Source organism: Meleagris gallopavo, chromosome 1, assembly GCF_000146605.3.
Source record: "Meleagris gallopavo isolate NT-WF06-2002-E0010 breed Aviagen turkey brand Nicholas breeding stock chromosome 1, Turkey_5.1, whole genome shotgun sequence".
Classification (NCBI taxonomy): domain Eukaryota; kingdom Metazoa; phylum Chordata; class Aves; order Galliformes; family Phasianidae; genus Meleagris; species Meleagris gallopavo.
The window spans coordinates 23,974,668-23,987,596 of NC_015011.2; the positions used below are offsets into that span (position 1 = coordinate 23,974,668).

General features: G+C 36.8%; 1 protein-coding gene across 1 annotated transcript in view; it reads left to right on the forward strand.

Annotated features, from left to right (window-relative positions):
- Positions 1-12,929, forward strand: part of ASZ1 (ankyrin repeat, SAM and basic leucine zipper domain containing 1) — a gene marked incomplete at its 5' end in the record, with an annotated part of 37,546 nt that extends 24,617 nt beyond the window's left edge. The window contains 4 exons of the mRNA XM_010706894.2: positions 3,681-3,793; positions 8,928-9,033; positions 9,457-9,570; positions 11,925-12,929. Coding sequence (XP_010705196.1) covers positions 3,681-3,793; positions 8,928-9,033; positions 9,457-9,570; positions 11,925-12,074 — 483 coding nt within the window. The remainder of the gene's footprint in view (positions 1-3,680; positions 3,794-8,927; positions 9,034-9,456; positions 9,571-11,924) is intronic.

Sequence of the window (12,929 nt, forward strand, 5' to 3'; positions counted from 1 at the left end):
TTTTTTTAAGTTAAAAAATATATATATATTGTGGCCTACTGCATTTGGGATACTCGGTATTTCACCCTTGTCCAGGAGAAATTGATACGTTTTTTATAAAGTTTTAGTTTGTAGTAGAAATAGGGTGGTTGCTTTTTCCTTAGACTCCTCACTGAAATTACTGCTCTGGAAAGTGAAAGATTTTGTTCACGTGAAGGAAGAGGCCAAAATGAAATTTTACCATAGAGATCTCCTTGGTACGGTATAGGTACTTCAGGCTGCAGCATTTTTCTGGGCAGTCTGTACCTGGGCCGGGTTAGCAGAGAGTCCTTGTTCAGTTAGCTCCTTCAGGCCTGCTACTCACGCTATCTATGTACATCCTAAGTGTCAGCTTCTTTTCCCCTCTATTCTGGTTTGGATAACCAGTTGTTTTACCCTGGATCCGTGCCAAAACATTCATGGTACCAAGGAGGCATGTATTCTAGCAGCAACAATTAAAATGTAACTGTAGATATTAGTGTTCTTTCAGAGCTGATGTCACAAGGCTGTCCTGCATGGAGATTTGTCTTGTAACTGAGTTAGCATTTTCAGTGTTTTGACAGAGCTCAGAAATACCTGTATTCTCAGAGGGTTCATGTATAGGGAGTTTTGTCAATCACGATTTTTTTTTAAGAGTTGATTTAGACATAAATATTACAAGGCATAGCAGCACCTGTGTGGATCGTAGCATCCCAGTGTGGGCTTTATTTGATTCCTTAAAGCCCCCCTTTACAGGGGTTTCATTCTTAAGAGATTTTTGTGGTTTTCTCCTCATGACTGTGAACTGCTCTCTCTCATGTCTGCACTGAACTGCAGATCTGATGGAGTATACATTCAAATTCACCACCTGTTTTGATGTAATCATTTTTATTTTGTTTTGTCCAGGGTGCCTTGGAGGAGGGCAGAGTATTATGGATTTAAATGAATAGCTGAGCCTTACATAAAATACTTCAGCTTCACTGATGAGACAAAATATTTTTCACGCAAACTGATAACTTCTCTTTCAGTGTTTGGATGTGTTTGGGACTCCCTAATACGAAGGACAGTCTGGACTAATGCCTGGACTGGCTGTTCTTGCTCAGGAAGACAACTTCTCTAGGAGCAGGATTCTTTTTTGCATCTTGTCTTGGCAACAGCAGAAAACAGTGCCTGGAAAATAAGTCATATTTTGTGCATGGACGTAAATTAATTAGTCTTCAACTCAGAATTTAAAAAATAACGCCGCACACCTGGCTTATTACCATTTCATAAGTTATCATCAATTCTTGATTATAGTTTTAGAGCTCTGCTAACAATTTCTCCCCTTACTGCTGGTAGAAAAAAAATCTAATCTGTTTCCTCATAACAGAGTTGAAAGTTTTTGGTGTGATGGCAGATCTTCCACTAACAGTCAGCTCTTTTAAATAGCCTGGATCTTATTACTGCAAAGATTAACGATGACTTCTGATGGATGCCTCTGAACCATGCTGCTTTTTATCCAAGGAACTGGAGAAAAAATCCTGTCACTAACATGAGACACTTTCCTCCATCAAACTATATCGGGAAGATATTTTCTCTGTAAATATCTTTATCTGTATTCTACAACAGAGCCTAAACAATGACTCTTTCAAGCTGAAATCCTTGCATTCCTTCAAGTTATAAACTGTTCCATACTGAGACATGTCTGTTCAGTATACTGGGACAAGTCTATACAACATTTGGAGGTTTTTGTCTGCTTGTTCTTCTTGTACACTTGAATTTTATTTTTTTTTTACTGGAGGAGAGGCATGTTTTTTTGAGTATCTCATAAGGCAGTGCCATGAATACTTGATGCATTTTGAACTGAGAAAATTCCTGTCTCGCTGTCTTTTAGGTTATTAAAGAAGAAATTGGCATTCTCTTAGAGAATGTGTAATAAAAATTTGACGCATCAAAATATAAGCCAGCAGTTTAACTTCATCTCTGAGAGTTATCTAGTCTGCATACTTCAGTATCGCAGTGCCAAGACTCTCCTTCCTCTGACCACCTTCCCACACACAAAAAAACATTTTATACTTGGCAGAAAATAAAGTGAATAAAAAATAGTGACCATTTGGGCAACATGACAAAGAGTTCATATATAACCTCACTGGTATGTTATCTGAGAAGCATGCCATCTTTCACTTGAGGCAATCTGTTACTCACCTTCTTCTATTATTTCTGTCTAAAAAATGACAGAGAATGTTAATGCTGGTACGCAAGTTTTTAGTGATTTTTTTTTCATTTTACTTTATACTTAAAGTTTAAGTATAAAGTATAAAAACAAAGTAAATCTATGTACCTAAAATAAAAATATGGACTATGTGTAGTCTGTTCTACAGATATAAGTAAATCCATATATAACACTTCTTCTTTGTTAGACATATGGCCACTTAAAAAACAGTAGTTGCACTATACAGTCTGCAGAGTATAACTGAACTATTACTAGCCTAAAAGTTTCCTCATCCATAAGGAAGAAGAAGGGCTTCACAGACTGTTCGTGTTCCATTCATACACACATCTTGTTCCATTTCATCATTGCATGAATGGTCAGATTATGGCTAAATTTTCCTTTTCAGCATAAGTGGTCTGGAAAAGAAAATTGTCTACTTTGAAAAGAAGTTTGGACTGGTCCTTTTCTTCTCAAGTTCTGCACCTGCTACTTCTCAATTCAAAAAGTACTGTGCTGATGGTAGACTTTGTGACAGTTTCTTTGACAGTTCTTTCTTCACAAGGCATATCTACAAGGTGTTGTGTGAGTGCTCAGTCAACTGATCTGTTCACAGAACGATGTAGTTATCTTTTATTTGTAGGAACCCAAATTAGAACATGTGTCTGGTACACTGATCAGAAAGCTATATCCTTATTTGCTTGTTCAAGGAACGAGAAGATAAATCAAAATCAGTTCTAATCATAATAGTTCTCGCTTTAGGCCAAATTTAATGTTCAGGAGTAACTCCTGCTCTGTCCTTGAAGAGTTCATTTGATTTTTCTAATTGTAGTTAAGCTGATTTATGAGCAGCAAATTTACTACTGTGTCATGAGATGACTGTTGTTAGATCTCAGTTTGTTTTGTAAATAGTAAGAAATGGTTCATACTAGATAGTACCACAAAACTCTTGAAAAAATAGGGTTTTTGGAAGAGATATGATACCTTGCAAGACAGGTTTCCCTAACAGGAAGAAGTAAAATACGTGTCCAAAAACACATAAAAACCTTCTTGTAATTTGGACTCTTTCTTTCTAATTTACAATTTGATGCAGACTTAGCTCAGAAAAAAATAATGCGAACTATTAACACTGTATCGGTGTTGTGATGATTAGTTGTTTCTCACTGTAAGATGGCTTAGATGATTGTGAATTAGTGAAGCATAAGATCTTAACAAGAGGGGTACTTATAAAAACTACTGCTAATGTTTTTTAATACCCAGATTTCTGAGTATCCTGTGCAAGATCAGTTTGGCTCCTACTTGGTTCTTGTCTTATTTTCTATTATTACTATGTTTTTTTTAATTCTAATTTCCTTTGGAAATACATAGTTGATTACTTAAAAGTAACTTCTTTTGACTCTTAATTATAACTCATAAAATGAACAGTACTGAACTGTTTTATGTTTAATACATGTTAAAACTAAATCATATATCTGAAATTACTTTTTGAATTTAGATAGGTATTACAAATCCTGTAGATCAACAGAAACTCCTAGATGCCATTAATGAGCTGCAAGTGGAAGAAACAAGATTTAGAGACCTTCCTGAATTAGCGAATCTGGAAGTCAGGTAATAACTGTGTTTCTAAGGAAAGTAAACTGGAATGCAAACTATTTAAGGTAACTGCAGTATTTTCTATAGCATGAAGCTTAGATTCTCTGGCACCTCATCCTATGCATAAACATTCGTAGGATGCCTGTTAGTGGATCACAAGGAATGATAGTAGGTGCATTTTGTACAAAGAAAGTTAGAAGCACAGCTTCCTGCCATAGGAATCTTTTTATCAGTTATGTTGCAATCTTATTTCATTATTTTGGTATCTCTGAGTGATGAATTCTTTATCTGTATCTCAGACCTGCACTGCTGTGCACATGTTTCAATAGGTGTGTTTATATCAGGCGACTTCTCTGGCTCCAATATTAACTCATTCTTTAATTATTCTGATAAGCTTGCTCTGTTTGCTTACCCATGCTTCAAGAGCATCATTGACACTTTCAAACTTTAAACAATATGGCCTGTGTAATTCTCCATTGTGTCTTTAGACAAGACAGATTGTTAGTACTGCTATGAAATATGAGAGTAAAATGCAATTAAAAAGTGGGAGGCAGAGGTGTATATTATTTCTGCATATGGGTTTAATTTTCAACCGATTAATTAACTACTTGTCTGTGTCCATCTAATTCATGTAGATTTCTGGATTTTTTTCCTTGTTTTTCTAGAAACAGTATTATTAAATTTTACCTGTCTTCTAGATGCTCGTAGAGCAGTTCCCATATCTACCACAAAAAGAGGAATGAAGACTGTAATAAGGGTAGAGGTGTCTTAAAATTTCTTAAACCTCTTATCCTTCTGTTTTGTTGTGTGAATGTTTTATCTAGAAGAGAGCTGTTGACTTGAATTTAGATTCTGTGTTCATATCTTCTTGCATGTTACCTCCCAGAGCTGTAGAACTGTTTCTGAAGAGTAAGACCACTTGGATACTTTAAAAACGGACCTCAGCACAGAACTGTGGTTTGCCTTTCAGAAGCCTTTGTTAGCTGTACTATCTTTGTTCAGCTTGGGTAAGACTGCTCTGTTTAGGAGATACTGCACCATCCCCATACTGTAGCTGCCTCACAAGTTAGGCTCTCTCTACTAGTTTTCTCTCTTCCCAGTCTCATCACCACTTGCGTGGCATTGTCATCTTCTTTGCATAGGATTGTGACAAACTCCTCCTTGTATCTGATCTGTTCATTACATAATTTTCTTCTATCTAGAAAAGTAAGTGCAGTTTGTCTTTAAAGTGTGTGTATAGGGAAGTGCTTGAAGCCCACATCTTGTCTCTTGAGTAGTGGCTTGACAGCTTTCTTAGCTATTTCTTCCTTCTCCAGAACTCTGGTGAAACCTGTCTGCCTTATGTGGAGGCTGTAAGGCTAAACTTGAAGTTGTGCTGTAAGTTGGACTGAAGAATGTGCCAGGGTTCAAGTGCATTTTGTATATGTCACCATCCATCCTCTGGAGGCAGCTGAATCACAGTGACACTGTGCTTTAGCCCTCATGTCGTGATTCTGTCTACTGCATTCTCCACTCCTGTTTAATCACTCTTAAATATACTGATTGCTTCTGACGCTGGCACCCTGCCTGTTTCTGTAACCATTACTGTGTTCATACAAAAAAGTCTTTGCAGGCTTTTTCAGTTAGATTTTTGTGCCGTGATACCAAGTTTGAATTGTGGGATGAGAGGACGCGCAAGGCTCTTGAAATGGGAAGCACTTGCAAGATTGAGGTGAGCTGGGAGAACCAGGTGTTCATGTTTTAATGCAGGACCTTGGTACTGCCTTCTTGTCTCTGAGATTTCTCTGTCAAAGCAAGTACTTATTTATTTCTGAAAGAGAATTAAGGTGCAAACTACCACGTGTGCTGCAAGACCAGAGAGTCTGGTTCTGGTATGGAAGAGGGTACAAAGCATCATGACATCTGTACTTTCTGGCAGCACTTGGGCTTTTTCTTGTTAAAATAGAGGCTTTGCTGTTGAGCTGAGAAAGTAGACTGGTCATCTGGATTCCTGTGTCCATGTTAGGCACTTTTGGAAAATGATTTTGATTCTTCATCAAGGAATCCTTAGTTTCAGTTTAAGAAGACCAGTTCAAGCTTCACACATTGTTTTATGTTAGAAATGTATGCTTTTTTAGATTGGCCAGTAGCAAATGGCATTTAGTTTACACATTCAAGCAGGACAGCTAAAAAAGATTAAATGGGAAATAAGTGGAATAATAGACAAAGTTAGTAGTAGGGGCGTGTATGAGGCGCAGAGAGTGGAAGCAAGCACTTAATGTCAGGTACAGACTCACACACCAGTAACACGATCATCCTATAGAATTCTAAGTACTACACAGTTTTGAAACCTATATAGATCACAAAACCAGAAAGTAATTGATTGAAGACTTAAGTACAAAAAATATGACAGCACTTCAGTTCAGACGAGTACTGCATAGCTTTCTAAAAAATGGCTTGACATGTATTTCAGGAATCTGACCTTGAGACTAAAATCATACTCTGTTTACCTGCTCTTATATAAAGATTTTACTTGCCATTTGTTCAAAGTCATTCTGTGAGAAGGAAGATCAGTCATTAAGTCATAAAAAAACTAACATAGTAGAAAATGCTGAACTGATTGATTATAAACTTGCAGACTGTCTAGCAGTGTTTAGCCACTGATATTTTGACAGCCATTAATTCTTTTAAAAAGTGATGAGGTTTTTGAAAATGTTATTTTTGTTTCCAAATACTTCCAAATGGAAATAACGTCACTGCAGCAGATAGTTCTTAAAAATATTTTCATGGAATTTCTATTTGTATAATAAAGAAGTATGAGGCGTAATGTTGGAAAAATATTTACAATGCTTTACTGTAGGAATTCTAGAACTATGCTCAACAAAAATAATTCCTTTTCTGATAAGACAGAAGGTGCCATAACTGATTCTAGCTTGCTAATAAATTCTTTCTAAATAGAAGAAAGTTTTCATGAGTTTCTCAGTTGAAGTAACATGGGAGAAACTTTTCTTACCTCTAGATGTGATTAGTTTGCTTAGTGTTGATTTTAAATATAATTGTTGTTATATTGTTCTGAAATAAATAGTAATTTCATTTATAAAAATAATAGGCTTTCTCATTTCCATTTCTTCATGTCAGACTCTGAACAATCTTGGTTTTCAATCTCCAGCACTCCTGCTGATGCTTCTGTGTATTTCTGTTTGAAGTGGTAAGGTCTTGGTTGTTGGGCAGTGTTGCAGATCACAGACATTCTGAGCAGCAGTGGAGACTTTGCTCGCAGTCATCTTACACCAGAGTTGAATGATGCATTAAAAACTCATTTTTGAAATCACAGTTAATTTATATAATGTAGGAAGAGATTTACACTTACAGGATGTGTTTTCAAAATTATTAAATGCTTTATATTATCTTAATTTTCTGTGTGCTTTTTTTTTTTAACTGGATTACTGTGTACGTAAAACATAACATTTTTTCATTTTTCTCTGCCTGAACGTACTGTTATTATACAGACTGATTAGGTGGTGAATTCACAGGGGCTGGATTTGGTGTTTGCATCTTCCACCAAGAAAAACTAGAGGATTGGAAGTTGGTGCTGAGGACTGTTCACAGGGCTGACAGAATGTTTGGCTCTGCTCTGGAAGCTGAGATGTAGAGCAAAGGAACAGCTGCTTTAAGCAGAGATACTTTGAACAAATATAAAATGAAAATTTTAGGAAATAAATTATTCTAAAACAAGTTAAAAACAGTACAGTCCTAGCTGTGGGTAATGCTCTGTGAGAATTTGGTTCTGGTTTTGTTGACAGACTTCTCCCTTCCTGATGGAGAATTGTTCCTTAAGAGTTGAGTCTCCAGTCTTGCTTGTTTCTGCTTATCTGGATACTACAGTATATCAGGCCCCAGCTTTTTAGCTGTTTTTAGGAAGTAAATGTTTTGCCAGTAAGCAGATCAGTATTGCTTGATTGGAGTATATGTTGTCATGGGAAGAAGCTGAAAGTTGAATGAAAACAGTCTGTGAGCCAAATCCAGCCTCTTCTTGGGCACCTGCACCACACAGGTTTGTGGCTTAGTTTAGGTGCCTGGCACATTGCATTTAGACCTTTTTGCCATTGGAGGAGGCATGTAGGTAAGAGGGTGTGAGTGTGCCGAATTTGGATTCAGTAGCAGATGGCAGTAGGGAGAAGAGGAGCGTTGCAGTTTGAATCCATTTACACAGTAAATGTAATGAGGTTCTGTGATAGGGCAATATCAGCTTGAAATAGTCTTTTATATTGGTCCTGATGTTATTCACCTGGATGGCTTATAGCTTGCTCTAAAAACTTAGCATTGAAATTAGTCTATTAAGTTCCTGTATCTTTTCCTCCAATTTTTGAAGACTGATCAAACCGATTTTCAGAGTTATCTTCCTGCTTATATTTGAGTATTGAGTTTACATTTCCTTCAAAGTAGATAACATCAGATATTTTAGACTTTAAGGAATGTATTTCCACATCCAGGGCCCAAGAGAGTATTATCAGATTCTTCACTCTTCAGCTGTGCTGGAGACAAAATGCCTGTAGGCTAGCCATTTCAGTCCTAGCTCCAAAGTACAAACCAGGATACTTTTTTTTCCCACCTCAAAAATATAAGCTTCAGTCACAAGTTCTGCTACATCAGTATAAAGTTGACTCAGTTGTCTGTTCCTGGTATTGCAAGACTGTGATCTCTGTGCTCACATGCACAGGAATAATGGTTATTATGTGTAATGTCATACAAAACACCACTTGCAGCAGGTAATGAAATGTTTTCATTGATAAAATCAGGATTGAAAATGAGAAATAGAAGTGGAGGTTAACACAATGTTTCCAAAATGCTTTAGATTGATAGTTCTTCAGTTCTATGTGTAGCTAAATATTCTGGGTAGCGTAACATTTTGTTGTCCTACTAGAATGGGAGGGAGGAGCTGGAGGAGATGGGAAGGAGCATTGGTATGGACAGTCAAAGTGTGCAGCTTGCTAAGATGTTATATGTTAGTGCTTAACTACCCTGTGTTAAACAGACTGGGTTTTTTATTGTAATGAAATTGCGTGTCTGATTCGCTCACTAGCCAGTGTTGAAAATGCATAGATGATACTTAGCTTGCAGGAAGACATAACATTTTACAGATTAATGGCATATGGTTTTCTTTTGGTAGTGGAGATGAATGCCTCAAGTTTCTTCAGAAGTTAAATAAAGAGTGTAGCAACCTGACTGTTCCTGTGCAGACCATAAATAAACACTTCCTCGAAAATTCTCACAAGGTATTCAACAAAAGGGGAAAAATGATTTAGAGTTTGGGGGAATAGTATTATTCTACTTCTGTAAAATGACAAATGTGTATACTAATCAACTGTCTTGATTACTTTTTAGTTTTATAGAACTGTCCAATGTTCTGTCTCTAATGCAGGGGGCTTTTTTGAACAATTTGTTTCAAAAAGTTAAATCACCCAACTAAAGATAAATCCGCTTTTCAGTGTTTCTGCTGTTGATTCAAGGGATTCAAGTGACAAGTTTCCAGAAAGGCTTAAGGAGAATAGTAGATCAATATCACGCATAAATCATACAATGAAAACCTGACAGAAATGAAGTTATAAACTTTTTCTGACACTGTCTTTTATGCTACATCAACTTGTATTAAGTTATGAAGTACAGTCATTGTAGCAAATAACTCTGACTCTTAACAGATGGTTCTGCGGTGGGCACCAACTGAAAGATACATTGAAGTTTGCAGAGACTTGATTTGCAATGTTGAAAAGTTGGGAGAAGAAGTTAAGAGACTGAACGAATTTGTGGCAAAGGTGGGTGTGAGGAGTGAGGCTATTACTTACTGTATATAAGTTTCTGTGTGCAGTATTGAATGTGATGTTCATCGGTGAAATGTTTGATACCTTTTTCTACCAGCTGCAATCTGAACATTGCGACTACCACTTCCCAGTCTGGCTTTCCACCTCTCCATAACAAAGTGAAATAATCTAAAATATTCTAAAACTGTGTGGAGAGTCTCCAAAGGGAGATGTAGTCCATCTTTTTCTTTATATCACAGGAAATAATTGAGTGGGAAATATCCCACTGTGGCATAAATGCCACTCAGAATACGTCTTAATTAAGGAATCTTTTGTTTGGAATTATTGACTCTCAAGGAAGATAGTACGGTTTTATGGATTGAATCAGAGGCATCCCAGATAACTTCACAGAGTGACAAAAGAAGAGGGTGGGAGAGGTCAAGGCTAGATGTTAGCACCACATCAGTCTTTCTCAGACCAACACAATGATATGCTCTTGTCAGATGGGGTCATTTTAAGTAATAGGCTAGTAAAATGAATGGCTGCTGGAATAGAGTAAATGGAGCATCAGTGTCAGAAAGGAATCTGTTACTAAATGAAGCCATGTGGAACTCAGACTTTGAGTATAATGCTTCTAATGCAGTTTCCTGTAGTTTAAGTAAATCTAACGTAGTATAACAGCCTTCTCCTAATAAATCACTTAACACCAAATATATTTAAGAGGTTGGAATGAAGAACTTCTAGCTGTTTGTGTTTCTTAGTTTGCATATGCAGAAGTCAACTGCGTGTATGTATCTGCCTCCTGTGGGTGCAGGCCAGTTGTAAGGGAGTGGGGTAGGCCTAAGTTTAGGTGCTACTTGCACTTACTCTCATACGTACTTAAGATTTTGTAGCTGCCAAGATGTAGCATGGTGGCTCTGTACTTACTGCTAAAAAGACAATAAATGTTAGCCTTCCAATTATTTCAAAAATCTAATTCCTGTTCTATTAAAATACTGTAGTGTTTATTTCATCCACTGATGAAGACCTTAATCCAAAGCATTTTGGTATTTCTTAATTTATGGTGGACCGGTTTTGATTCACTGGAGAGCTCTGAAATATTTATTATGAAAAGTGTGAATTTAAATGAAACAGTGAAACCTCTTATATAGCAATGTGCTAATTCCCTTTATCTAAATCTTCAGTAGTAACAGGGCTGCTCTGTTAGTAATATTTTACTGTATCAGCCCATGACGTCAGAGGCAGATGTTGGTGGGATGGCAGTAGAGGTTGAACCTTCCCACCAATATCCCATTACGTTTGTTGCCATTGCCATGTGACAGATGGCAGCAGAGGGGCAGTCTGACAGAATGGCATCTGACATAAAAGGGCATATGAAGCAAAGGTATGTCACTGAATTCCTCCATGCAGGGAAAAATGGAACCCGCTGACGTTCATTGCTGCTTGTTGAGTGTCTGTGGACACCAAACAGCAGATGTGAGCACAGTGAGGCAGTGTATTTCAGTAGTGGTGGCTGTGGCAGTGGGTCACCTCCACTGGTGCAGATTGTGAGGAGTGCAGCATACAGGATCTTGTTCATTGCTGGTGAAAATGCACAGCTACTGGCAGCGATTATATTGAAAAATAGTGTTTTGTAGCTGGGAGTTTGCTCTATCAAATGTTGTTATCGTGCTCTTTGTTGCTTTTGGAGTTTCTGTGGAAATAAATAGGAGGCATTACTTTTAAAATGATCTACATACACTTGCTAAGCTTAGTCATAACAGTACTTCTTTGCAATACATGTTAAGTGCATGACATGCAATTTTTGTAAGTGATGTTTAAAGTGGGTTGGCCTGCCAAGCATTATAAACTAAGGGAGGGAAGCAGGACCCAACCCTGCTGCACTTCATGGCAAGGCTCCACTCAACTTCAGTAGATATTTGGGCAGGCATTTGTGAGATACTTTTCCTGACACTTCAATTTTAAAAAGTCTTGAAAACTTGATCTGTTACATGTTTAACTTTCTGTTTCAATAAACAGTTATTCTTGTAATTAAATAAAAAAATAAAAAAAAAAAATAGGTTTAAATATTGGATGATTAAAGTTTGGTATCGGATTTTTGTAGCATGTGTTGGCAGTATGTTTCACTCCAGAGGAATTCAGTTTGTAAATGATTTGTTTTCTAGAATGTGTTACATAAAGAGCCATTGAGCATCAGATAAAATAAAGGTTTGTGCATATTTATTTCCATTGAATTAAGGCCCAGGCGTGCAGTTAGAAAGGGGCATTTCCGTCCTAAGAATCCAGAGTTATACTTTGTCACACACTTCAGAAACCTTCACACTAACCTTTTCTGTTACGTTTTTTTCATGATTTAACATCTGCCTCAGGAAGAAGAGCAGAGGAGTGACCTCAGCCTAGTGGTGTTTCCAGAAAAATCACTCACCTTGGAAAAAAGATTAGTAAAAATGGGAGCAGTAACGTTACTTGGGTTTGGGTTTTTCTTTTTTATAACTAAGTTAGCGGTAAAGAAAAGCTGACTCTTTCACTGCTGTGAATAACTTGTGCTCAATGTATGTAGCAAAGCTGAATTCACATGAAAATTTGTGTAGTTTCATCATATCTGTCACATTTACATTTGGTACCTATTTTGATCTAGCTGTAAAATGATTAAACATCAAATCTGTTCGCTTTAATGTATCTTAATGTTTTAGATTCAAAGTTATTTCTGGTATAGACTATAGGTACAAAATCTAATTAAAGCTGTGATATTTTTTTTTCCCTAAAGTTATAGTTATTACTTAATGATCACAAGTTTTTGTTTTAACTGTTGTTGTAACAACTGTTACCTGTTCAGCTGTTGTTCACATAGGTAAACGTAATCAAGCAATACTGTTGTTTGTCTTGGATGCTTGTAAGTAAATTGGCAATGCAGGCGTGTTTTGCTTTGTTTCTTTTTTTAAACATTAAGTATCATGTGATTTTTATGTTGAAGAAGTTCTTTTCTCAGGCATAGATTCTTATGGAAAACTTTATGGTGAGGTATATTTTTCACAGCCACAGGACTGCAGATATGTTGTCTGAAAGTCATTTCCCCCTGCACTGTGCTATTCAAATTATGCCTGAGATACATTTCCTCAGGTCTACTTGTATCACAGTTTTATCACTACAAAGGATCGTAAGGATATTAAAAGGATTTATAGCAATTGTTTGTTATAAGAATGCAGGCAACTTAGAAGGAATAATAGTGTTTCTTGATCTGGACTTTCACTACAGTCGCTTCATGTTAATTTTCCTCCTAAGGTTCTCATCACTTAGAGGTGTGTTTAATTCTGCAGCAAAACTTTAATATCTGTTTTTACAACCAGTTTCCACACTGAGTGTGTTGCAAAAAA